Source organism: Varroa jacobsoni, unplaced genomic scaffold (genome assembly GCF_002532875.2).
Source record: "Varroa jacobsoni isolate VJ856 unplaced genomic scaffold, vjacob_1.0 scaffold_180, whole genome shotgun sequence".
NCBI lineage: Eukaryota > Metazoa > Arthropoda > Arachnida > Mesostigmata > Varroidae > Varroa > Varroa jacobsoni.
In genome coordinates, this window is record NW_019213082.1 from 78,712 (window position 1) to 104,721 (window position 26,010).

The window sequence follows — 26,010 nt, forward strand, 5'->3', positions numbered from 1 at the left end:
GTTAAATTGACGGTCAGTTATCGAAATTTCCTACGCATGACAACGTTCCGTTGTCCTGATAACAGCGTGTCCCGTTTTCGTTCCAAATGACGCAGTGCTTTCACGAAGCCGGCAATCCTAACTGTTCGCTTGGACACTAGACATCTTAATGCTCAACTGAGCGGTTATAGTCACCTTGTATTTACGTAACTGACGTTTACGATGTCTTAAAGAGGAGCTTGCTTGTTTTCTCTCGATTCCTTCTAGCCGGCACTTGGCATATCTGGGCTATGGTCCACACTTAGGATTGTTAGGATTCGAAGCGCCAGTTGGTTAGGTGCAGGATAGCCTTTCATCTCCTTTGTCCTACAGCTCAGCTGGATGTTTGGCTTGGCGAAGATGAGACGTGAAACTAAGGATGAATGGCCTGTATTATGTTTCTTGGTATCACTGCCACGCATATTTGCCATAGCAATCAAAACATGCCCAGAAAAAGGTATGCATGACATTTTAGCTTGAATTTTTACGTGAAAACGGCGAGGTTAATAAAAGCATGGGAGAGACACTGATCGCATTTTGTAGAAATATTATCAGCTTTTCTTTCTCATTAGAACGTAGTACCTATAGAGTACGAAGTGTCCATAGACTGTATAGCAGGCTGGGCCTAAGGTATTGATAATAACACTTAAGTTTACCAATGTACAATTGCGTGGACCTAATGAAAGACTACTGATAGAGAAGTTTAACTTATCGACGTGAAAAAACTATCAATTCTCAAAGTAGCAACTAATATTACTGCACAACAAATTTTTTAACGAATACTGTCACGCCTTATGACTCCTAGAGCCACAGGCTATCAGGTGCGTGTGGGAGTAGCAAGGTGGGCTGAATTGTGGGGGTTCTGTTGCCAGCATTACTTTGGCCTATGCTAACACTCAGCTCAAAGCAAACTTCACTTCAAGTAGGACCACCCATGGCTTCTATCGCGCACCTTTGGCCGTCAAGCGGGCAACTAAGCGACTGCGAAATACGATATGACGTTAGCCCGACGCTAGCTTCGCAATATTTTCGTTTTTTAAAAAGTTGAAACTAGATAGACTCTATTGTTTGGTGGTATCCTAGAGAACTTCAAATGCGCCGGTCTGCGCACTAAGTCATGCTTATGACCAAGTCAGGAATATAACGGTTTCGAAGAAGTGCTTAGAGTTCGCTTGCAATTTGCTAAAAATAGCTGCCAAATTCGAAGGACGATAAAAGCAAAGGCGAACGAGTTATTTTTAAAGTGGAGTAGCTTTGTTTGTATAGTTGCTTTGCCTGTTCGGTACTGTATGACCTGTATTTTTTACAGGTGTAACCAAATTCAATTATCTTCAATTAAGTGGAGCGTCTAGATATTCTAAAGGCGTTTGACTCTAGCGGGTGTCAATGTCCGGGCATTTGCGATATGATATCGCCGTATGTTTGAGCTCGCATATATGAAAGAATAACTCCTATAGTAACGTATTGAATTTCTGTATCGTGCAATGTTTGATTTACTATACGGATTGTTTAGCTTCACTAACGTGCTTCTGTGATACGTACGCCGTCAATCTTTACTTTACTCATAATGAAGGTATAGCTCTCACATAGTAAAGATAAACAAAGTTATCATGTAATGACCTCCACAAGCTTCAAATCGTCTATTGCATATCATGCGAGATTGATTCGTGTCCTCCCGACATGATTCACCTTATACAAAGCCATCAATCAGCCTTTATATTCTATAAGGTAGTGTTTTTACGTGATTGACCGCTCACTTAACTTTGCCACGTAATGGTAGGTTTGTAGCATTGACATGCACTACATCCGTGCAGTCACAGTGCTGCGGTTTATCTCTGTAGCGCCATTTAGTTACTGCTTAGTGGCCAGTTTAGCTCGCCTTGTCAGGTTCCATCGAAGTTAAATACAAACGTATCTAGGTTATGTGGATCTCTCGAGAACTTGCTTATATTTCAGTTAGATCTATCAGGTCCTTTTTTCAGCCTATTTTACGTTGATCCTCTACATGATGTAGGCAATGTAACATGTGCTCTTCTAGCGAGATCATTGATCTTCTTTTAAATCAACTCAATTACTGGCTAAAATTTGCTTGCTACTAAAGATCCGGCCTCAGTAAAGTGTATTTATTTATATGTAACGAGAATGCTATCTTCTACCCATTAAACTGACTCAGTCTACACCTACGCGAGCGCCAGTCTTTAAAGACTATCTAAAATATATCCGGTTTTCGATGTTTAATAATAAGGTAACAATAGGAACCGATAGTTGGGTTGCCTCTGATGAAAAACAGCAGATATATACCTGGTCAGATGCCCTGGAATAGATTTCCGTGTCTGATATAAGGCACAAATATTAGAGTGTTAGGTGCTTAAATCTGTGCGGACGGTTGTCGACTGATATAATTGAATCGCACACTCCAAACACTATGTCTCTCCGTATCCGGAAATGGATTGATTCAAAGCGCATTGTTGTAAATATAATTGAATTCACTTCACGATGTACGGCGTGTGTTTAAACAGTGTCTATAGTACCTGAAATCCACTTTCGGAAAAACCAAGTACTGCCATCTTAACGTCCATGGAGCCCGCATCGCTTCATCCCTTTTAATATATCCGCCGCTGTTACTGCCTAGCCTCGAATGGTGCGTTTGCTGTATACCAGAGTGCAAGCCAAAGAGCCTTGTAACCTCAAAACAGTGAACATTACATCTGCATAGTAAGCTGGCGGTTTAATGGTCGTAAACTTAGAAGTTGCTCAGACGGGTTACAGACCGTCAAACAGTCACGGTATAGTTGAAACCGGCGTACATAGCGGCCGGCTTCAGCGGCTGCTGTGGCAGCATTAGCAATAACATATTTTGGATGGCGTTGGATGGACGTCGAGCTGCGTAGCCGTTGACGTCGTCGACGATCTTTCCCGTCTTGGTGGTATATATATCTGTGTACCCGAGAAGAGAAGGCCCGTTCAGCTCGGGTTGGTTCGTTGACCTACTGACCGGCTTTTCGAAATTCGGTTGGCCATGACTACCTGGTAACTAAAGATGCCCGGCGACAGTGCAGTCAGCAAGGGTCGAACATAGACTGAAACATAGTTCGCTATCTCAAAATGGCTTGGTCTAACCCTTTTAGCCGATCGCAAGTTCGATTTCTCTGCTCGCTTCTTCATTACTATCTGTTCTGCGACGACAGATGTTCTCAGAGAACGATAGATTTTCTGAGAAAAAGGATTTTCTCTCAAGGGCAAAATTCTCTACCAGAGTTTGACTGCCGTTCGCCAGGTTGCTAGGGACGAAGCTACTGCCGCTGTTTTGCCGTCCCGTTAAACAAAGCACAGTAGAAAGATTGCGGTACTTTTTTTGCGTTCGCATAAAATAGTGTGCGCATATTAGGAGAATCTGAATGATGGCGCAAAAACTTCAAGTAGCAGGCAGCACGATTCTAAGGGAAGTGCTTGGGAGGCGGGGGGCGTAACAGGAAAATGTGCAGTCATTCTCAGTTCTACAGAGATAGAGAAATTTAGAGAGGTCAACAGATGCGCAAGCGGCAGCCTAAGACTGTGGCTAAGGCTTTAGCATGACGAGCGACAGAAGTTTATGAAAATCATCATCGAGTGGCTTATTTGATAGGTACAGTAAATATTGCGCCCTTTGTGCCATAAATATTGGCGACATCTTTTCATTGTGACGATGTTGCTCCTTTCTAGTATTGCTAGACTCCAATTATAAGAAACACATACATTTTATCCAGCTCTGCGGCAAGTCACCAGTAAACGTAGAACATTTAACAGTTTATTCGGTATAGTGTTATAATTAGGGGACGAAGATCATCTAGGCCCTTCGTCTGGCGTGTAATTGAAACTAATCGTTCCGGTAACACCCGATCCGGATAAATGAGTTCTTAGTTGGCTAATCAGACGAAGACTAAAACATGTTAGACAAATAGAAATAGACAGGATTTTAAGAAGGCTCGTTGATATCGGCATTTCTGCCATTGAATGCCATATTACGCGTAAATTTATTAGCAAAATTGACAGCTCGTATTTTCAGAGGACCACTCTATCTGGCGAAATATTGGTGGATCACATAATGAATCGGGTTCCCTTCAGAATGTTTTTGTCTGGACAAAACATTTAGCACAGTTTGCCAACAGTTTATTAGATGGTTATTGAGTCCTACGCATCAACATTCTATATAGTAACTTTAGAGTAACTAGAGAGTTAAATAAATAATAAGTGGATATAAAAGGTTTGCAAAATGATAAATAATTAGAATAATGAAGTTGTGGATTCTGTTTATGCTTGAAAATGACAACATGAAGCGACTTTGAAAACAAGCCTGAAATAAGCCTCTAGGCCCTTTCGTGTATGACTTTGCGTAATATTGTCCTGACTGTATATATAAAAATAATATAGTTGCTGTGTTAATCTAGAACGCAAGAAACGTTACGTGGACGCGAGTGTTAGGCTCTCTTCATTATTACTGTTAAAAATAGGACGTATATCGCTGATGTACAGACACATTTTTCGAAGGAGTGAGAATGTTCAGAGACTTGTAGATTTTCTCGCGGTCGTTCTGGGTGGATCGAAACAGGCAATCCATGGTGTAGACCATTGCACATACTGACAGATCAAACAACGTCCGAAATGTCCCACTTCAGAATACCCTTTAAAGCCAATTGTTATTCAATGAGACAGCAGAACTATTTTTAGTCGATCGAAGTACTTCAACATTGTTTACTGATGAATGCTTACGTGCACTTGTTATCTCTATCCGACAGGGGCGTTGGGTTCACATGTCTGCTTTAAATTTCGAGAAGTAGACCCAGTTCACTAACATAAATACCGACTCATCTAAAAAGGACGCTTAAATAGCTGATGATTCCTTCATTGTCTCATCAAAGTGGAAAACCTCAAATCGAATACCTCTTCCTTCCGCGTTTTATTCTTTTGCCCAACATAACTTTCGATTCGCTTTTTTCGTATGAGGCACTTCATTATCAATTGGAATACGGGAAAAAGCTCCACATGAGCAGTGAGTGCAATATCAGAGACGATTCTAAGTTGAGGCTGACACCAAATGCTAGGCTTTAATGTTAGTCAATCAATCTGCGATCATCAATCTAAGCGATGAATGAGCGCGCCGTCCTCGAAAGCCGGTCAACGACAGGTTGGAACCGGTTAAAGGTGTTAGTGTTGCTAAAGGGCTAACCTAAAGAAAGGGTAAAGGATTAGAAGGCTATCAAAAGATGGCTCCAAAATTATTCATGCTTTTCGATTGTTAATTAGAAAATAGGTATTTACATCCAGCGACATATTTCACCACTAGTTTTATGGGGCATTGATATGCAAATATATCATTATAAGCCTCTTTATCCATATTCGGGCAAATCTAACCCAACCCAAGACAAACATGCAAGCATCATCGGAAAACCCACAAAGCTTGGTTCCTTATAGCTTCGTTGTGGTATTTCTGTCTCTAAGAAAATTAGCTACGATTAGAACTAGAGAACTGATCCGTACTCTCGCTGTGATTCGAGCGATTTTAATCTCATTATAGGCAAGTGGTATGTCCATTAAATGTGGGTCTGTGATATGTAAATGGCAATATCTTTGATGCGATTGCCGTTATAGCGATTTTCTTACCTTTCATACAAATGACACGTTTATAGTTGGACGACCGCTGTTCCTTTGGGTAAAACTTTTCGCTGTGGCATCATGCGGCTGACCGTTAGCGGATGACTGTTCCCACAACCCTGACGTTTTCGCTTCTGTATCTGCGAAAAAAAAGCTTACCACAGCCAAACAGCCAGTTGACATATCGGAACTCGTTTTGTTTGTCAGAACGCTTTACCGACATATGGAGCAACGGCTTAGGGCTGGATGCGGCGTTGAATGTGGAATGTACCATTGTCGGGTTGTTATATAGCACGACGCGACAGAATGCGGCCGGCTTGAAGAGCTGAACGTGCTGGCTGTTTATTGTCAGGCTGAACAATCGATATAGGGTATTCGTTCTCGATAAAATGTACCATTGGTTTTTGGGTTTACCTGCAAACGTAATACGGCCTTGCCATCTGTATAACCATCGTATCGGGAGCGAAAGTTGAGCGAGATTGACGATACCTGGATAGCCATCACATCTGAGTCATGGAAACTTTAAGAAGACGCAAAAAAAAAGTTGAGTCATTATTAAAATGGTTAATCACGGGTGATGAAAAATAGATCACGCACAACACTAATAAGTGCGAATAGAAAAAAGATCCAAGATCTACTTTAAATTCTGAGGCAAAGCTCGCACTGGTGGCGAAGAAAGTGATACTATGCATTTGCTGCTATTGAAAATGCGCTATGTAATATAGGCCGCTGGCAATTTCACCACGATTAATTTGGGCTTCTGCTGCTACCGGTTAACAAGATTACAGCAAGCCATTGCAAAGACCGACCGGAATTGGTGGACAGAAAACGGGTCGTCCTCCGCCATGGCGATGCCACCCCACATACATTTTTAGCTGCCCGGCAAAAATTCGGAAAACTCAGGTAAAAAAATTTTAACGCGTTCGCTGTAAAGTCCCTGTTTTGCCCCATGAAGCTATGAGCTATTTTGGTTTTTGCAAAACTATCTTAATAATTGTGTTAAATAACTTTCAGTCGACATATGCAGAAATAGTTAATTTTTTCCTTCTAAGATAATAGGTCTAAGTCTCTTCTAATCTAAGATAATAGGTTCCGCCTAATTCGGATAGGTTTAATAGTAACTTGTTTAGAAGATTTTTTATCCTACCTATACTGATAATATTGATTTCATCAATTTCTACTAAAATAGATACTTGATTGGATAATGGGTGTTAATTAAAAGAAATAGTTTATTCCGATACAATGTTTTGTCAATAAACCTTTTATTAGGCTAACATTTACGGTGCTTTTTTACGTGTGTACTTTGCAGGCCTATTTTAGCCATGGGAACGTAGCGATCGGTTACCAGCCCGGGCGAATTTGAAGCCGCTGTCTGGTACGGGTTCCCTATGTATACGAAAAACGGGAACGCTTTCTGTGTGAACGGTGTAAATAAATTATATGAAAAGTGTGTAGCTTTATAGGAAATATAGTTGTTCCGCAGCTATTTTGCCGATAGCCTTAGGCTATTGGTGGCCTATAGGCTATAGGGGGTGAAGCATCTGTGTAGCGGTGTATTATTCTCGCTAAAGATTTGCTTGCAACTTTCCTTCAATAGACGATGGCGATGTATAGTAAAAATACTTAGAGACGCATTTCTGTTGGTCGATGCTCCGCTGAACCATGACCACCTTTATCAGTCGTTGATTGGTGCTCGTTGATTCGAGTTCTATATACGCGGATCTTTGTTTGTTTTGAATTTATGTTGAAGGAAGTATATTAGCTTTGTAAACTTTGAAGCATCTCATTGCCACTGTATTGAATATAGCTAGCGGTAACTATATCCAATGGCATATTTAAATGTGTGACAAAAGACTAGCTAGCGTTCTTCTTGCCAATTTCTAATAATCTATACGTACGGAAATTTTATTTGTCACAAAGATTTTCGTTTAGATTCTACTAAAACAGAAAACGTATCAGCTTGTATTGCGTCCGGAAATTCAGTGTAGCTTATTCTCACTCCTAATGTTGAGTTTATATGGCTAGAAGGACGACGTTATCACAAGTCTTGCCCGAACAAATCACCGTACTTGTTAACAGGATAAAGCTGCATAACGTTTCAACAAGGTGCTACCGACGAAGCGACTTGTCAATTTTCGTTAGATACATTCCCCAGCAGAAAAGTTCTGCAAATCGAACCGATAGGAGAAAGTCTCATAAGGGTCTACTGTAGCACGGAGGAAAGCCGACAGGCAATGCGACGAAAGCACGTAATCCTGGATTGTCCGTAAATCTGAAAGTGTTATCTGAAAGAATAGCCTTTCCCGAAACTATAACCGATGTCACAGATGCTTCAGTTATAGGACTCCATTCTTAACGTGAGACGCATCAACTAACCTCATTGTACCGCTGCAAAGACGATTCCTAAATTTATCTGAAAAAAAAAGACCTATCACTTTTCAACCTAAAAAATAACATGGATTTCCAGCAACTGTCGCCACGTTTGGGTATATCTGAATAGGTAAGCGGTTATCAGCTATTGTAAATCATGTAATTAGGTTAGTACGTCAAAGAAAACGGGTTGAATAATAAAGTTTGATTGTGTATGGGCCTTGTTTTATCTAACAGTTGATACCCAAGGCCAATTAGCACAGACATGCAACTTTCTGAAGGATTTTCACAATAAGCACTTGAAATTTCTTCGAATAACAGAAGCATTTAGATCGATGTCCGGCTACTAGTTACCCTCCTAACTACAAAATGTGTTTCACCAGTCTTCTCTGGAAGCAAATCGACATCAGGACAAGTGTTTTTGCTGTTCACGGTTGCAGCTAATTGAATTGCTTAGTTACTTTTTTTTTTTTTAGTTTTCGAAGAAGTTTTTTGTCAAAAATTTTTAAAACATATTGAATTGAACTTTTCGAATAGGGGTCGTCCATTTGAAATGCTATTTATCAAGACTATCCATCAAATCTGCAGCTATCGCCTGTAGATTTGGTGGTTTTTATTCGAATATCATTGGCATATACGCGGTACGAATTGTCGTTGAAGGAGGACTTTTTAGACAAAGTCGCTTTCGAAATAAAACGCGTCCTGTAAAGCTTAATTTACAATATTTTATTGAGTTCCATGCTTAGCTGTAAAGATTGAATTTGAACATATCAGTATTTTTTTTTTCAAATATCCGGAATATCGCATCTCGTAGGCACGCAGTGTTGCACCGCGGCCTCACGACCGTATCTGTGGTATGAGCATGTTAGGCACACCTGGTTCATGATAAATTGTATTTCGATGTTGGATCGTGAGTAAATTTGAGTTAAACTGGTGAAGATCATAAATGATCTTTTTCATCCAAGGCTTAACTATGTCTTTTGTGCTTATGCATAAACAACTCGTTTGTCTCGAAATAGTTTGCTGGAAGAATACGAGCCCTATGTACCGCTTCTTGCCAAAATGAGGCTATTATAACGTATTTTGAAGAAGATTACGGCCAACCTTTTCCATAGAAATCTTCTACTTAGGAAACAAGGCTATGCGTGTTTTTATGTGCCATTAAATACTATCCACGGATACATCTGCTTCTGAAATAATATAACGTTAGAGATTCGGAAGTTATGACTTATGCGTGCTATTGCACTATTGCTACCATTATCGTGCGTACAATGTATTTTCTATAGTACATACATAGATGTGCTACTATATTTATAGAGCCGGATTGCATTTCTGACGCGGAATTTCAGTTGTTGAGTCGGATCCAGCGTAGTCCTGAGACACCAATGACCGGATCGTAAGAAGTCAACCAGTTTTACGTGAGCTATTACCGCATAGGAGTTACCTTGTCTCGAGACGACTTTAAGGCTTGTCTAGCATAGCTTGCCTTTTGCTTATTTGTTACAGAAGGGTAGTGCGCTAAGCCAAAAGCTAAGAAAACGTTAGGTTATGTAGAACGCACGAATGGATAGACAATAGCACTGGGATTTCCTCGCACGATTCCAAACATCCGCGTCGAAAAAAGCCCTAGCAAACAGATTACCGTATCATGATGCATTCTACAATTGAACCGAAAAAAAGCTGAGAACGCCGGACTAAGATTGAACGTAAGCAGTTAAGTCGATCTACTCTCAGTGACCGCTTTTCCTCCAGCTAGAATGAAATAGGGGGTTGCGGACCGAACTGTTTTGTGTGCTCATATAGCCAATATCGCTACTATCTATTCTTTGTTTTTTTTTTTGTAGCTGACACATATCGTTCTAATGATAGTTTAGACAATGTTACTATGAATGTTATTATCTTTGTTGTTGTCACCATTTGCTTCATCTACATTCTCCTGTTAGCGATAAACCCGTGCTGTTTTTGGAAGAAAACGCATGGTCGGTGTTCGATATATTGATTTTTTCAGTACGAAACACGTCTGCATTGACAGTATAAGTGTTGACGCCCAGACGGCCTGGCCGACAGCCAAAATAAGGTTTTGAGTACACTTTCTAAAACAACACTTTGTTGTTTAACAAATACCCGATATTTGGTGGTCTGACAGATTGTAATATATAGCTACACACCGTGTAGGAAGCCCTCACTGATTTAGAAACCTTCAGCGAATTGCAAACGTTCATGGCATTGTCGAGCAGGAAAGGCCGTTCTCATTCGCAGAACGTTAGTGAAAGAAGTTCCTGAAAAATAAAAAAAAGATTTAGACTTCCTAGCCTAAAGTGTGCTAGACTTTTATCCAGTGAAAGCTTGCAGATGATTGCGTATCGTCAAAAACTATACCATCGTCGAAAGGTTTTCTTTAGTAATCTCCATGTTTAACCTGCTCGCACAGAACACGGGAGTATCACGTCATGATAAGCAAGCAGAATGAGCTGAACTCCATTAAAAAGAATCTAAGTTTCAAAGTAGACGCTAATAAAAGCTGATGACTAGAACAACTAACCTTTTGGTGTCCTTCAGGAATCCTGTTGAGTACATATATTTTTATTATGTATTCATTTTGGCCTGAAAACTCCAAGTGTACTTACGTGATCGCACACTTTTGTGTTTGGACAGAATCTGTATAGGCGGCTTTAAAGTAAATATTCCGATCCGCGCTCCTAGAAACAAGATTGCTCTATGAGGAGTGATAGATCGCATTTTGTATCAATGCTTTTTAGAAATAAGATGCCAGTGTCCCGTTAAAGGATGCCGTCTCTAAAATGAAAGCTAATTATACAATGAGCTCACTAAACGACTAGTCAATTTTCGACATTTTGGGTCGTTAGGGTCGTAAGTTGACCTTCAATCGAGGTATACAATAGTGGGTGGATCGTCAAAAGGGGTGAACTAGTACTGCGCCACTTGACCTTCTTTTGGTTGGGTTGCACAAGATTTCCAGACATCTCGAGCATTAAAGTACGTGACGCAGGGCTTTCCCAAGCGTAGAGACACCTGAATTAAGCCTAAACACTTGTGTAGAAGAAGATTACCGACTTGGGTATCGCTTAGCGTCCGTTCGATGTGTTAACTCTGTATGTATACTCCGACGCGGTCTGATCAGCCTAAGATGGGACTGTTGCATTCTACACAAAACAACCGACATGCTAATAATAATTAGCAGTGTATAGGTGTTTTGATATTTGTCGAATAGCTCTTGGCTGGTCAGGTTTTGCGTTCCTTTCCACTGAATCGGATTTAACGACCATGAAACGTTTACTTTACTCTACCGAGTTCAAATTGTATAGATGCAATAAGTTAGAGCATAAGCCGTAAGCAAAGTCCACCCTGTCCATGAGCTAAGTGTGCACCGATTCAGATGACTCCAACGGCCTGTTAGGTTATAGGTCAGCCTTATCGGCCTTCTTCTACAACTGCACTAAGGTACCAAACACGGGTCGGGGTTATCATTCTTAAAGAAAGAGTAATAGTATCGAACTGTTCTTCTCATGAACCTTGAGCTACATCCCGCAGCTTAATGCTTATACAAGCAAATTGTGATTAACCGGTTTGGTGAGTAAGGGCGTGCTAATAATCCGCTTGACACAGTTAGTAATAATTTTCGAAAAAAAAAAAAAAAGAAAGCTTCGATGCATTGCTCATTTCCTCGTTTCCAGCCTGGAGAGAATGCCAAGCAACAGTGTAACATACCCGATCTCCTGGTTAACTTCGCATCTAGCAAAGATGAACTTCACCAAAGCTTATTGTTTCATCACGGCGCAAGCGGCTACGAGGAGGTAGGTGCATTGACTGCTTTTCTCGGAGAGAACTCTCTGTTCCGTATGGCCAAAAAATTAGGTTATTTAAGTCTCGAGAGTAGATACTCTGTTAGGCATTGGTGTGTCTTCGTACAATGGTTCTGTGTACCCTGCGAGTAATTCGCTTCTCGTCCCGTCCGCATGAAACGGGTTTTCCCTTGAGAAAACACAATGACATTTAATGTCCTGTCTCTGCAGTTAGAGTGCCGTTCGGCTTCATTATGATCTGTACGCTATTATATTCGGCATCAGACAACGGAGCATCTGCGATCTGAAAAAAATAAAATGCTCCTAACGAAAGGGATAGAGGAAAAGTGGGAACCGAAAGAGAGAGACATGAAAAAAGCTCTACCAAATAGAAGAGTAATAAAACGTTTAAATGTTTAACCGCATTCAGTCAGATTCATCGTGCAAGTCTGCAATATACCTACACTGCAGTATCTTATATCAGTACCTTCCTTACAAATTGCGCTAAGTTTACTCAATGTTGATTGAAGGCTAAAGTATTTACGTACACGCTGCATGAGCACGTAATCACTAGCTTATGAAAACAATATTGAGTAGACTTGCTCGAATGTAAGAAATATAGTAGGTCCCCTTCGAGATTAATCGCAATCACACCTTTAGCTGTTTACATTAAGATGCGTTCCTGTCTAATAAAGGGAACTGTTCGCCCTGAACATTGGATCTAACAAAATCTGTTTATATCTGTCAGATGTAATCAAGGCTTTAAACCTATATCCATAAAGTTTATACCTGGAGTATAACGGCAGCATCGATATCTTGCAAGCTATAGAGCTGCTGGTAAACGTTAAAACCGTAACCTACAAAGTAAAATCGTAAACTACAAAGAAGCAGTTTTAACTTCACTGTGGTTTTCATTATCCTCGGAGACTTAGGCCTCTATGCATTGTATCTGACCCTAAGGGACTATACTTTGGCGGATGGTCGGTAGTGGTCCAACAGCAACAAATAATGGAATTGTTCAAGAAATGCAAATACCCTCCAGATTTCAACCCTGTCTTTTTTGGTCGGCTACAAACCAACAGTATCGATTATTAACTAACCCGAATGTTGATGTTTTCAAGGACCACAACTGTTCAAAGTTCACTAGTTAAGTCATGCATCGCAGAGCTATTTTCAAAGCCAGTCTGTCGTGATTTAGATCATCTTAACATTGACTCGTCTTGCAATTTGCATCGAAGTACGCACACGTAGAGGTCGAAATGAAAATACTCTATACGAGTTTTATCTCGAGAAACAGAACATGCCATTCAAGATTCACTCGATTGGTACTGTAATTATCTGACGGCAGACACACTCTCGCACAGTGTTGACCTTGTTGCTCCTTTCAAAACAATACGAAGAAACGTACACAGCTAAAGTCCTCTTTTGTTAACTGAATCACATTAATGGAGTAAGGCAGGCCTTGAGCACATTTAAAGTCTTGTATCTCTCTCGAAAAGCTGTGCCCCTCTTTAGAATGAATATTCGATACTTAGTAAAGGCCATAGCACAGACTGTGGCGGATAACCCGAATACGATATCAGAGTTAGTCCTAATGATCACTTAAATCAGCGAATTCTGAATGTGGAAAATCCGCCTGAATGGTTTGTGAAGCAGCAGCGATTTCGCCAACGTCGTTGAATTGTGTGTGATCAGCCTGTTGTAACGAGGTTATAAAGGTTTTATATATATATAATAAAAAAAGAAAAAAAAACAAACGTTGGTCTCGATGCTGGCTCGCTGTTGGTTCAGGAAGGTAAAGTCTTTTATAGTTAGATGTTAGTTAGACCATAGTTAGATGTTTTGGTGTCGAACGTTAACGGCAAAACGTTTGGCGTCAGGGGTGTAAGGACACGTTAAGAGTTAACGGGACCAGTAGAAAAATAGGAAGGCTATGTAGATGGATGATGGAAGGAAGCACCATTCTTTATTTGAATTAAGTGATTATGTCAAGTAAGCGCCTGAAACGTACGGTTTAAGCTTGGCAGTCTCTCTGACAAATTTTTACGACATCCCTTCGCACGTGTCCCAAGAAATAAGAAGCAAAAGGCACTCTAGCCATAACTAAAGGGTACTGCAAGTATCTAAAAATGAGGTGAATTCTATCAGAAGGTCGGTAAATGTCAACCTCTGACCGTTAATGGATATCGTTTTAATTGTTGAACCATAACAAAGTGATATTTTTGTCATATAGCACTGTTCATTTGATCATTATTACATATAATTACAATGGGCGCTAAATGACTTTGAATTTTTTAGGCCTAGTTGAAAATAGGTTCTTGAATCAGAAAGGATGTATGTTAAAATTTTCATTATATTATTTTATTAAATTTCTATCATACCTTATTACTGCGCCTTTTGAGCTGATAATTTTTTTTAGGTGGAATATACAGATGTAGAATGTAGCTAACATTAGTTTGTTGTAACTAAAACGGCGTAGGCTCGTCTATACATATGCTCACCTGCCTGAAGCCATCGGAATACTTGGAAATCATTTCATTTAAGCTTTTGTCTATCGAACACGACCATTTACTAGCTTGGATAGATGTTGTCCTGCACTGATCAGTCCTATATTAGGAAAACTTAATGTGCGTCACTTCTTCACGTAAAAAATTTAATTACGTTGACGAGAGTTTCCAATCAACACTTACGCCACCAGAAGATGCCTCTGCTGTACATCACTTAAAATGTTTCTGGCTGCTAGGGAGCGACTAAACAGGTACGTCCAAGAACGTTACCGATACCTTGCCATTGCTGGGTTAATAGATTATAACCCACAATTATGCTGAGCTGGTAAATAGAAGCAATGAAAAGTTTGCGAAAAGTAACTAAAAATCCAATACAATCAGAAAGTTCTGACCCGTCGAGCTATAGCGAGTTCCCCTAAATAGGCTAGCCTAGCTTAGGTAGAGTTTTATCTGTAAAAAACAATGTCGTTCATATTGAAAATATGGCTGATTCATTTGAACCAGTATATTTTTAGCTTCGTCGAAAAGTAATGCGTTTAATTTTTATCTCTTAATTATTTTTCCTTTTCGTTATACCTTTTTAAAATACGCTCTCTCCTTGGCAATTTCGCAGTAATTTTGTTTGTGTAGCAGAGCTCGGATTTTAAACATTTATGTTTTAGGTGAGTTTCTGAGAACTCTAATAATAATAATAGTACGTTCTTCTAAACTAAAGAGGATACTAAAGTAGTCTGAGCAATTTATAACTAAGAGAAATGCTTGAAGATGGTTTGTTCCAGCCACCTTGGGTCTCTGGAGGATGCATCTCGTTCCATTCGAGGTAAATCAGAATCGCCTGAAGGCACCGTTGAAAGATGATTGCCGGCAAACGAGATGTGAATTCGCTAGGGAGGTGAACTGCGTCAATGCAACCTTCATCAGCCACCTTCGCTCGGTAAAATTTATTCGAAAAATTAATATTCTAGGTGTCCCATAAACTGTATGAATAGCGTACGAACGTACAGCCTTCATTACCTTTCAGTATCTAGCCACAATCACAGATTCCTATATGAAAGTATTATTCTAAGTGAAAGCAGAACATAGAACCACTAGAAACTAAAGACGTCTTATACAATGGGAAGTAGTTGAGACAGCTTTCGACGGTAACAAGAATTTTTATATGCCCCAGTTAGATTAAATAAGCGAACCCATTCAATAGGAAAAATGAAATATCTTTCTCGCCAACAATGGCACACCACGTCTATTGAAAGTCGTTAAAAAAGAAGCTGGGTGAAAGGCTCATTTCTATCGTCATCTCATACTTGGTGTCACAGAATCATCACATTTGTCAGTCACCATTAAATTCGTTTCATAGCAACCTCTGACTGAGCTGAAAAACTGGGCGGATGAGTTCTTTACTATCCGACATGAGAGTTTCAGTCCGGGCGGAATAAATGGCGGAGAAACGAGAAAAAATTGCAGAAAGTGATGCCAAATACATAATACATCATTTGATACTGGACTCGGAATAAGGTGTTGTTTTTTTTTAGATGAAAAAACCGTCATCAAACCTAAAAGATGACACGGCCTTCGAATCAAGATGCCTTCTTTATTTACTTTATTTTTACCTAGAACCTTTTTACCTAGAACCCCAGTTGGGCAGGGGCTCCCTATATTTGAACAGCAGAACGTTACAGCAAAAAATATCGAAAAACATGCAGAATAACGTGACAGGGGCGTATATTCTAATACCTTTTAGCCTTGGTTTCTAGCGGGATTCTAATATACAAGTTCTTGTGGAAAATTAAGAATTCTTCAAGTTTATACGCAATTAGAAATCTCTCTATTGATATATACTCGCAAACTTCGTTATGCGTTCATCGGTAGATCTCGTTTAAACCTGTTCCACACATCTAATCTGCTTATAGAAGACAAAAACAAGCCATTTGCATTTCTGCTCAGGTCTACACTGGATCACAGAAGTTTTGCATTTTGTCCGAAATGCTAACCTTTGATTCAGAAACGAAACTTGCAACAAATAAACTTGGCCGAGTTGTCTAAAGCAAAATATCTGAAATTATTACAGCTTTCTAGATTTTTTTTTTGGGAAAAAGGACGAGAATATTTTCAGCTAGGAATTTGGGGTGATAACCGGTATAAATGGACATTTCGTCAATACGTACTGGAATCGATAAGGAAATTAATTATTCGACTTCCCTATGGCTACTGCCAAATGTACTTATCACCTACTTTAACGTATAGTTTGTATTATTACCCTACAGATATTGAACAGATCTTCTTTAATCTAGAAACTTTATTCTTCATTGGCCGGATCGTTTTAGGGCTATAGAGCTATGCATCTTCATAACCGTAACTAATGATAGTGATCAGCTAAATGTCTGCGAGTCTCCTTACGCCTTTAATGCTGTTGGAGCTAGAACTTTCTTATTACAGCCACACCTCGCGGCCGGCCCTCCGTTGATCAGCCAATGGCGTAATTTCCTACCAGAAAACAGTCATTAGTTAATGCGGCTTTATACTGCCTGATTCCTTCATCAGCATTCGCAATCTATGACACAAAAAACATTTTATTGCAACGAGTCCAAACGCCTGCAGCTGCTAGGGGTGATGGCACTAGTTGGTAAGGGTTCATATGATCGAAGAAAGAAACGAGAAATAAAAACAATGCGGCCAAACTGGTGCCACCAACGGTGAAATTAACAGATACACTAACTAATCCGCCGACGTCAACAAATAAAGATAACAGCAAAAACACCAACATTATGTTTGAGGATGTTATATCCAAAGAAGGTCCTTTCGCTCCTCGTTTACACCAACCCCCGATACGGTCGTCTCCAACAAAGAAGTTTACCCCATTCTGAGCAGGCATAGGCAACCGGCTTTAGGCAACGGTCTCTAACGTTGTTGCTGCTTGTAACGGTTGTGCTCATGAGCTGTATAGCCTGCCCTACCGGAGGGGCAGCCGTTCATGAAAGCGGTTCGTGTCGATTTCCTGCCGCCTGTATGCAATGTTTCGCTTGAAGCCGGTGCCAAACAGGCGAACGACCCTGTTGCCCTCAGCGGGTAGCGGAAATCCCATTACACCAAAGTCGCGGCATTTTTTATAACTAGAAAGAGAAATCCTTCGGCGCATGACGTTTTCGTTTCGGTTCACAGACAGCCACCTGAAGTCACTGATGCAGACCTCGTGTCATATGACGATTCTCCTAAACACCCGACCCATTCCACCTCCAATTTTCTATGTTTGAAACACATAATGTCATCACACATAATGTAATGGCAAGTTAGGATGTCGTATTTCGTAAACTGCCCGTACGGAGATCTGTCTAGGTCGAGAATACAGACGAAATTTTTTGCTTTCATTTTGGCTACTTACCGAATCATATACTTACAAATCCAATTTTTTTTTTTTAAATGCGGTCCGCTTTGTCTCTCGATACTACATAAGCTCCGTTCATAATTTAAATTCGTTTGAATAAACGCTCAGTTGTACGCAATTTAGTCCCTATGCCAAATTTCAGCTGTATTTTTATAAGCAATAATCTGTGAATCGAATTCGCCTAGTGGTACGTTATTACCATGTAAAAATTTGAGCACGCGACACCTGTCAGAAAACGCTATTTTCAATAAGAAATTGTTTGGTACATTGATACGTGGCAAGGGGTTGTTCACTGGCAAACAGCTATAGTTCTCTTGTTCGCATGATTCCTTGGCAGATAATCTAGGTCAACATATATCATAGATCCACCGAAAGGGATGGCCTGCTTTCGGACAGAACGTTTAGATCTATTGTTAGGCAATACTATTAATGAAAAAAGTATTATAGCGCAATGATCGAATAAGATGCGGTAAAGATTAAGGCTGATGGTAAAAGTAAATGATGCACATTTGATCTAATGAAAGAGTATATGGTGATTAAAGAGGATACGGCGGCAGAGCTGGAAGGCATTGATAGAGTGCATTAAGCGTTCAAAGACGATTTTGTGGCCGGACGTAGATAACTTTTATATAGACGGATTTAGAGACGAAAAAACTAATAGACCGATTGTTAATAGGACATTCTGTAGCGTTTATATCGAATAATTTTTCTATGGTGATTCGCGATAATGAACCGAAGTACTGTATTTCCAATGCTTTGCGTAAGAGCAATAACAAAAGTCACTGAATAAACACCTTTTTGTTTTTAGATCGAGGTCCTGCTTAGCCAAATCATACTGCTAGTGCCTGGAAGCTAGAAAAGATATAAAGTTATGAAAAAAGAGATGTTTAAGACGAATCGAGCTATTCATCACAAACCGTTTCCTATTATTGTATACTATAGTTAGAGGGCTATTATTAAAGCCTTACCCCACCAGGAAACATCTCCGATCTCTCAAAGAAGCTTTGCTGATAGAGTTTCAAAAGAAGTTTTCTACTACCAGCAGCAGCAGCAGCAGCGGAGGGTTCTTAAAAAAACGCAGCTCTTGTTACTTAACCGAAATCCAGACGGAGGAATGTGGCCTAGATATATTTTGCTCGTCCTGCACAGTTAGCCGCACAGCGCAGCCAAGACCCCTGGGTCGCAGAACCGCTAATTTTGCATTAGCGTGTGATATTATAAACTAATTTTGATAGACCTTAATTTTTTCCAGTGCTACAGAAGTTATTATAAGGAGCCTTGTGTCGAATTTTACTGCCGTACTTTTGTTCAGGCGACGCGCAACGTGACCAGCCTGCATAAAGTTGGCTGCTCTGAAGCCAAAATCGAGAACTATAATGAAATCAAGAGAGATTTTTCAATACATTAACAATTATCCGTAGATGAAAAACGCTGCGAAATATTAAATAAGATATTCGATGGATTTGTTTAATACCAACTAGATAGGTGTTCCCACAGATCTTTTGCGTATTTGGGCACACTAATTTACGTCTTCTAGTGGATACCCCCCCCCCCCCCCCCCTCGCTATTCACTTAGACTGAGTAACGGTAATCAATTTGGTTCGAGTATTTCATTTGAATAGAATATGCTTGAAAGGGAAGAGGAGAGACCAAGCACGTCGTGGTAACGATTCAAGCCGACGAAAAAACAAAGGTCAAACTACAGAACACCTTTCCTATAAGAGTTACAACTGGGCATTTACATAAGAGACGTGCAAAAAAACGTGTTAAAAGTAAAGGGTTTAAGGTCATATGTTTGATGGTCGGCTTTCACAAGCGGGTAATGTCTGCGGCAATGGATTCTTGTTGTTCTCGCCTGCCTGCTGTCTCCAGAAGTCGGCCCAGATGTTGAAGAGGCCTGAAGATATATGTACATAAACACGGAAATCAACTCTACTTTCGGCTGATAGTATGCGATGTCGAAGCACGCAAATATCGAAAGAAATTTATCGATTGGCTTAGAAAAATCGTCTAACCGTATCTAAAAACTAATTACGCTGACAGCGAAATTGACCGGACAGCGTTTCCATATTCTCCTACACCGCGCTCGTGCGGATAGAGGTTCGTATCTTTGGCAGACCCAAATGGTAACATCATCATATCAGTACTGGGAACAGAACAAAGCCCTTTTAGCGGCTTGCAGCGAAAGGCCACACGGAAGATCGCTATCTAAAAAGGTAATGGATACATCTTCTATAGGGCTACACGCAATATGGTCGTGCTAAAGAAGTACGTGAAGATCTTTTACTACTGGCGATTCACGTTTCGGCTTCCTTTGATGTGAAAATCTTCGTTCTCTTCTCATGATACCATATCGATTACATAAAGACCTCGGCGCTATGTCTGAACGGGTTGTCTGGGGTATGGAAGCGTTCTCTGGTATTTTAGATATCGCTGGCGTCGAATATACGCTAGGCATCTTTTTGTGACTGTTTTTCGCAGCGTAGTTTCCTGTTGCCATTTAACGCGTAGATGAGAATAATCGGTTCTTCTAGGTGCCGAAACAGACCTAACCTGTTTATTTTCGCATTACGTAGGAAAACGATGCTGTAACGATGCCAATAATATTTGAGAGTTCAGTTTTTATTTTTTCGTTTTGGGAACCGAGCAAAAAACATCATTCACCTGTAGTACTATTAGGTTGACCAAACACATATATATATATATATATATAAATAATGCACACAATAATTATACATGCTGTTTACAACTTTTTACGACTGGATAGCAAATTTTTCCGCAATACTTAATCCTGGATTCGCCGCTATGGGCGAGCTACAGGTACACATGTACGTACATGCCATACATGACGGTTATGGAAGTCGTCGATTTGATGTTTACGTGGGAGGAGGCAACGTCTCCTCTGTGGCTATTTACATGATTCTAGTCATCCGGAGCTAGGCATGTTTGGTCTGCGGACGAACCAATGCAGCTTCGCGTGTGCGGCCAAGTATGATATAATGGAAGCGACCGACATAAATGAATGATTCACCGATCATTCACGAATGTTCAGTGTTGCAATGATGTACTGGTTCTTACGCATGGCTGGCTAGATTTGTTTTGGAAGACTCAACTGTCACGCTCGGTGTCCTACCGATGTGTTTCAGTAGCTTGTCTGGTGGTTTGCCTGCCTTTTTAACGGCTTAACGTCAGTTGTGTCCGCATGGGCCAGTATGCTTCGTATATCTGCCTTTGATAGCCTACGTTCTTTTCGAGTTGCCCGTTCGTGTGGGGCATTCAGGTGGTAGTAAAGAAGAAAAGAAGCTCGATACCATCTGATTGGCGTATATTTCTACGCTTGTACTAAAGGAGGCTATGCGTTAAATGTGACAATAGATAGGTAACAAAAGAGACGAAAAGTTGGCGACACTGAAATTGACATAGGCCAACGGGAAGTCACCCTCCGCAGTCGTACGCGCCCGTGATTGATATTCTTGCGGCCAAGCGAGCAGTAGGCAAACGGGCTTAACGACAACGTGAAAACGCAAAGCTAGCTAAGATTAGCTGGAAACATTGAGAGATACAACAATGATAGGACAGCAAGGCCAAGTTAATACCAAACAATGGCAATTTTGAACTATGCAGATTTTCTTTAACATTGTAAAGAACATTGCATTCTTTTAAAGTTATACGATTTTCTGGTACAGTTAGTGAATATAGGGACTTTAAGTTAACGAGTCTACGTGGCGCCAATCAGTTTGTTTTTGTTAATTACGATCCCGTCCACTGGAACAATTTTAATTCTACACCGATATTTACACATAATTGTTGTTTTTAGATAATCCTTTATAAGCAATTGAACTTGATAGATATATAAACACGTAACCCTCTGTACTCTTGCAAACTTTCTGACGGTCTGAAGGAAAAAGGAGGCAGGGAACGAAAACTGAACTTGGCCCTACACCAGATTGGTATAGTTGACCGCTTGGACGGCGCGGTTACGTGCATATCTGGCTGACTTTATGAGTCAATGGGTCATACGTGTTACGACTTAAATTCGTCAATAGATTATCTTTGCTAAATTCGCTTTTCAAGCCTCTACGTTCGGCTGAGTTTGACGAAGTAAGCTTTCTTTAAACAGCGCGTATCAAATAATAAACTAGAGAATTGGGGTTAAATGCGAAAGTGGAACGGGCACACGCTTATATTCCCTTCAGCAGCGTTTGTTGTGTTGAAGTGGTCAGTATTACTGGTACTGTTATTTAGAGTATTCATTCAGCTCATCCTCAAAAAGAGAATATTCGTAATACTCAAGACCGTAGCGAAGATAGAAGATACTATGCTTGAGACGAGCAGCAAACCGCCCAGGACTCAAAACTGACACTGGAGAGAAATGCACAGCGGGAAAGTTCATCATATGCAACGAAACGTGCTTAGATGAGCCCATATAGAATTGGACTTCGTTCGCTGTGGGCTAAAGGTCAGGACAAAGAGATGGAGTAGAGGATAGTGCACAGGAGCATCACCGAGAAACAAATCCCAATTTTTGCAAGGGTGACAATGAGACGAAAAATTACGATGAAAGAGAGGACAGCGCTTGCGCGAACACGAAGCTGTTGCAAGGGTCACGCTCCATTTGCATGATTCAGCCGTTACTTTGCGACTTCAGTTATAGCCATTTCTAACCGAGCGCTAACAGATTCATGGTGCACCCGTCTGCCTGCTAAGTTCACATTTCGTTAGCGCAGATGCCGCTAATTGTCGCTGTTCTCCTGAAAATAGCAGAACAAGATCGATTTGTTTTTTGTTGGAGTGGACGCACGGTCAACTTGAACTCGTCCTGCGTTAATAGGTAATTTCTTTTTAACCAAAACGATAAAATGCGTGCTCTCTAGAGAGCAGGCGTCTACCTCTGCCGTCTACATACGGTTTCGCCACGCTTGTCGATTACTGTTTAAGTTTCAGCCATTAAAATGCTGTTGAATAAAGAGATCTTAGGGAGGATCTGTGAAAGATATCGGCTACTACTACTACTATGTAACTTGTTTGGTTACTCTTGTGGTTAACGCATGAAGTGGTTGTGCATCGGGAACATTCAGAATAGAATATTTTATACCTCTAAGGGCAGTGTGAAAAGGAGCAGATTGTTGCTTCGGATCGTTCATTGAGGCAACGACCCCTCGTTCGTGCGTTTCAACTGAAACTGTCTGAATATTTACCTACAAGGAAATCTATGAAAAAATCAAAGCTTCAATTATTATTCCATTCATTTTTCTCGCAATGTCATTGTTTCAAATGTCGATTACTATTTTAAGGGTTAGGTTTTCAGAGGGTATGCTTTTTGTCACCTGCTAGAGGTCCGGCCGAGTTGATCCAGTTGCGTTTCTAGAAGCGTAAAAGCATGTAATCCCTAGAAGCTATGACACTGTCTAGTTATACAGTAAATCTTGCTAACATACCTAAGACTTTTCTGTAATAGGGCAAATCGGTCGAAGGTGCTCTATCTGTACAAAGTAATACCTTTTACAATATTATTACTATATTGTATATATTGTATTTACAATATTAATATTACAATAGTATTGTCTTTGGTAACCCATCACTGATATGTAGTTATTTTCGATAAGCTAATGTAATCAGTATATTGATAATAGGTATATTAGAGAAATTAAAAAAAACATAGCTTGACATATGTTGTAGAACCACCTTTTGATTCCCTGCTAATTTTCAGTTGATGACCCAAACTTAACGAAGTGAACTTATTTTTAACACGAGTGCGGTGTTTGAAGTGGAATATTCAATGGGACGTAAAGTTGCTCTTGTTTATAGGTGCACCCGTTTTCCGCTCGTCGCAAGCCTACCAATTCCTAGGTTTCCTGTTCTTTTTCCCTATAATTGGTGTTGCAAGTTCGTAAGTAAAGCGACTGGCACTCACTTGCTTCAACTTCTTCAGACGTTGCCTGTTTTTATGTACCGAACGTTTCCTATTTGCATTAACTTTATTTATTGATGTAGTTGCTCTCGTGTGCATCCATCTATTGCGAATTTGTTCGTTATGGCTGTCTGTTTACAAGCATGCACAACTACGAAATTAGGTTCCACACCGTTAGCGGCTCAGGGAATATAAGCTAGCATCGCCATATTATCGAGTCTAAATTACTGCTACTTCGGCAAGCGTTCTGTGCGGGATTTGCGTTATTATCTGTGCTGCTATATCCTTGTCAGTACATCCTGGAACAAACGGACAAACTTATCAGCTGAAATCGGTACGAGTTTGCCTGCATTGGATGCTAGCCTTCAAACCTTGTTAGAACGAAGAAGCTGGCCATCATTGGCTGTTATTTGGTCGAAGAATACCCTTTGAGAACGGCTAGTTTCAACAAATTTAAGAAGCTGTTGGTAAATCCCTCGTAACTTATCGACTTACGCTGACGCCATGAGACAAAAAATCGCTGCTGTATCATCAGCATGTACGAATTTATCCCTCAGCCTACAACTCTTCTTTAAGTCCGTCGAGTTTTTATTGTCTGAGCGTTCGACGCGAACCGCAAGCTGCCCCTGCATTCCTAGGGGCAGCGTGTCAGCCACTAAAAAATTAAACCGTTAATGAATAAGACTCTATGAGATGCCTTATAGTAACAGGGGCGGGTCGTTGTTTCTAGCGCGTACCGACATTGCGGTATGCAATGCCGGTACACAGAAATATATAGCGTCGCCAAATGTGGATAAGTCAGATTGCCAGTACCTATCTGGAAGCTCGCCAAGCATTAACAGCAGTTGTCTAAGAGTCCTTACTTTCTAAACTAGTCTTGCTTTGGTTAGTCTGTCGAGCTAGGCGGAGATTATGGAGTTTGTTCAGGACGTGCTCAAGTAGGCCTCTTGTTGGTTCTAGGCCAGCGAGATTCGGTTGCTCATATTTGGAGGGCCGCCAAGGGAAGAACCGCATGCCAGTTGTCCCAAACTACTTGATAGAGAAAATTCCGCTTTTCAAGTTCTTTTGGTCGGTTTTGTACATCATGTACATCATTCTCCTTGAGCTGCAGATAGCCAGTCAGATTCTGATTTGAGTGTATGAAGAACAAGCCACAAGGCCTTTTTGTCCTAGCGTTACATTCAGGCCGACACTTTGAGTGTATTTGTGAACCAGTTGTCTTCACTTATCGTAGTTTCGTCGTGCCACTCTATTTGAGAGTGGCATTTTGGTCGAAGCAGACAAATTCTGCCCATTAGCAGCCTTGCTTGGCGACCAACGCGGGCAACGAATCATATTCACACATAGACATTTGTCGCCGTGTTTACGACGCGTGTTCGTCTTTAAAAAGCGTAAAATAAAACAATTGTTTTGAAAAATACCGCAAATTGCCTGAAAACACATATTGCAGTCAATGTTTGCCAATTAGATGGGTAGGCCAAATGGGCCGTGCACTATAAGGGAGTTCAGGCCAGCTGCTTGTTTCAACGTTGGCCTAGTTTCCTTCGGCGCGGTGTGTTCTCCGTTCATACGCGTCCTGTTGCGTCATTGACTCGTTTGATGTACTAGATCCGTCACTTTACTTAGTTAGAACCGTATTTCTTTCGGACGAAGCACTTCACGCCGTTATAATATTATGTATGTGTGTATGTATGTATTAATTACTAACTTCACTTGAATTTAATACGCCCAATCACAAAGCTTTTCCAGTACGTTGCCCTGAAGGTCTATTCCTGTCTAGTAAAGGATTAATAATTAATGAGTTATAACGGGCATGTGTAGAGAATGAACAAAGGCAATATGTGACGGTTTTGCACACGTGATAAAATGAGGCCTAGTTTTCATCGGGTCCCCCGTTTCATTTAAATGCTAGCGGAAAGTATCCGAAGTTCCTCGTGTACGGTGTACATACTAGGACACTACCTTAAATCAAAAGGCTTCAACTTTGGTCACAGAATGCGGGAGCTGCTAGAAAAAAGCTTTATTTTGCGTTACCTTATTTTCTAATTCTAATACGTCACATAAGGAAGCCCTACGTCATAAAACTGTTGACTCGCACGCCGCGGCCGACCCCTTTACTTCCATAATACTAGCATGAGATCATTGTTAAATACTATGCGGTTAGTTTAACAGTAGAATCTGATCGTTAGGTTTGTTCGTCTTTCTGGGTTCACGTTATGACATAAGGATGACTCTGGATGATGACTAGCCTCACAAATCGATTTGGGTTACAGATGTATAGCTGTAGATATTTTTTGTTTGGTAAATGTCTAAAGCTTTTGTTTGGCTGTACAAGTTCATAATAATGTCGTGCCAAGCGGTTTTAGGTATCGGTCGCAGGACCATCTCTGA

At 40.5% G+C, this 26,010-nt stretch overlaps 1 protein-coding gene across 24 annotated transcripts in view; it reads left to right on the forward strand.

Moving 5' to 3' along the window:
• LOC111271805 (uncharacterized) overlaps positions 1-26,010 on the forward strand; it is a 98,764-nt gene that overhangs the window by 21,171 nt on the left and 51,583 nt on the right. For 15 of the 24 annotated variants that reach the window (XM_086973042.1, XM_086973044.1, XM_086973035.1 and 12 more), the window contains 3 exons: positions 247-475; positions 11,715-11,834; positions 15,095-15,263. In XM_086973042.1, the coding sequence (XP_086829168.1) occupies positions 402-475; positions 11,715-11,834; positions 15,095-15,263 (363 nt within the window). In that variant the 5' untranslated portion in view covers positions 247-401. Of the gene's footprint in view, positions 1-246; positions 476-6,430; positions 6,553-6,958; positions 8,235-11,714; positions 11,835-15,094; positions 15,264-26,010 lie in introns of those variants that run through there. The other 9 variants (XR_015315497.1, XM_086973073.1, XM_086973069.1 and 6 more) reach the window with 5 other exon arrangements.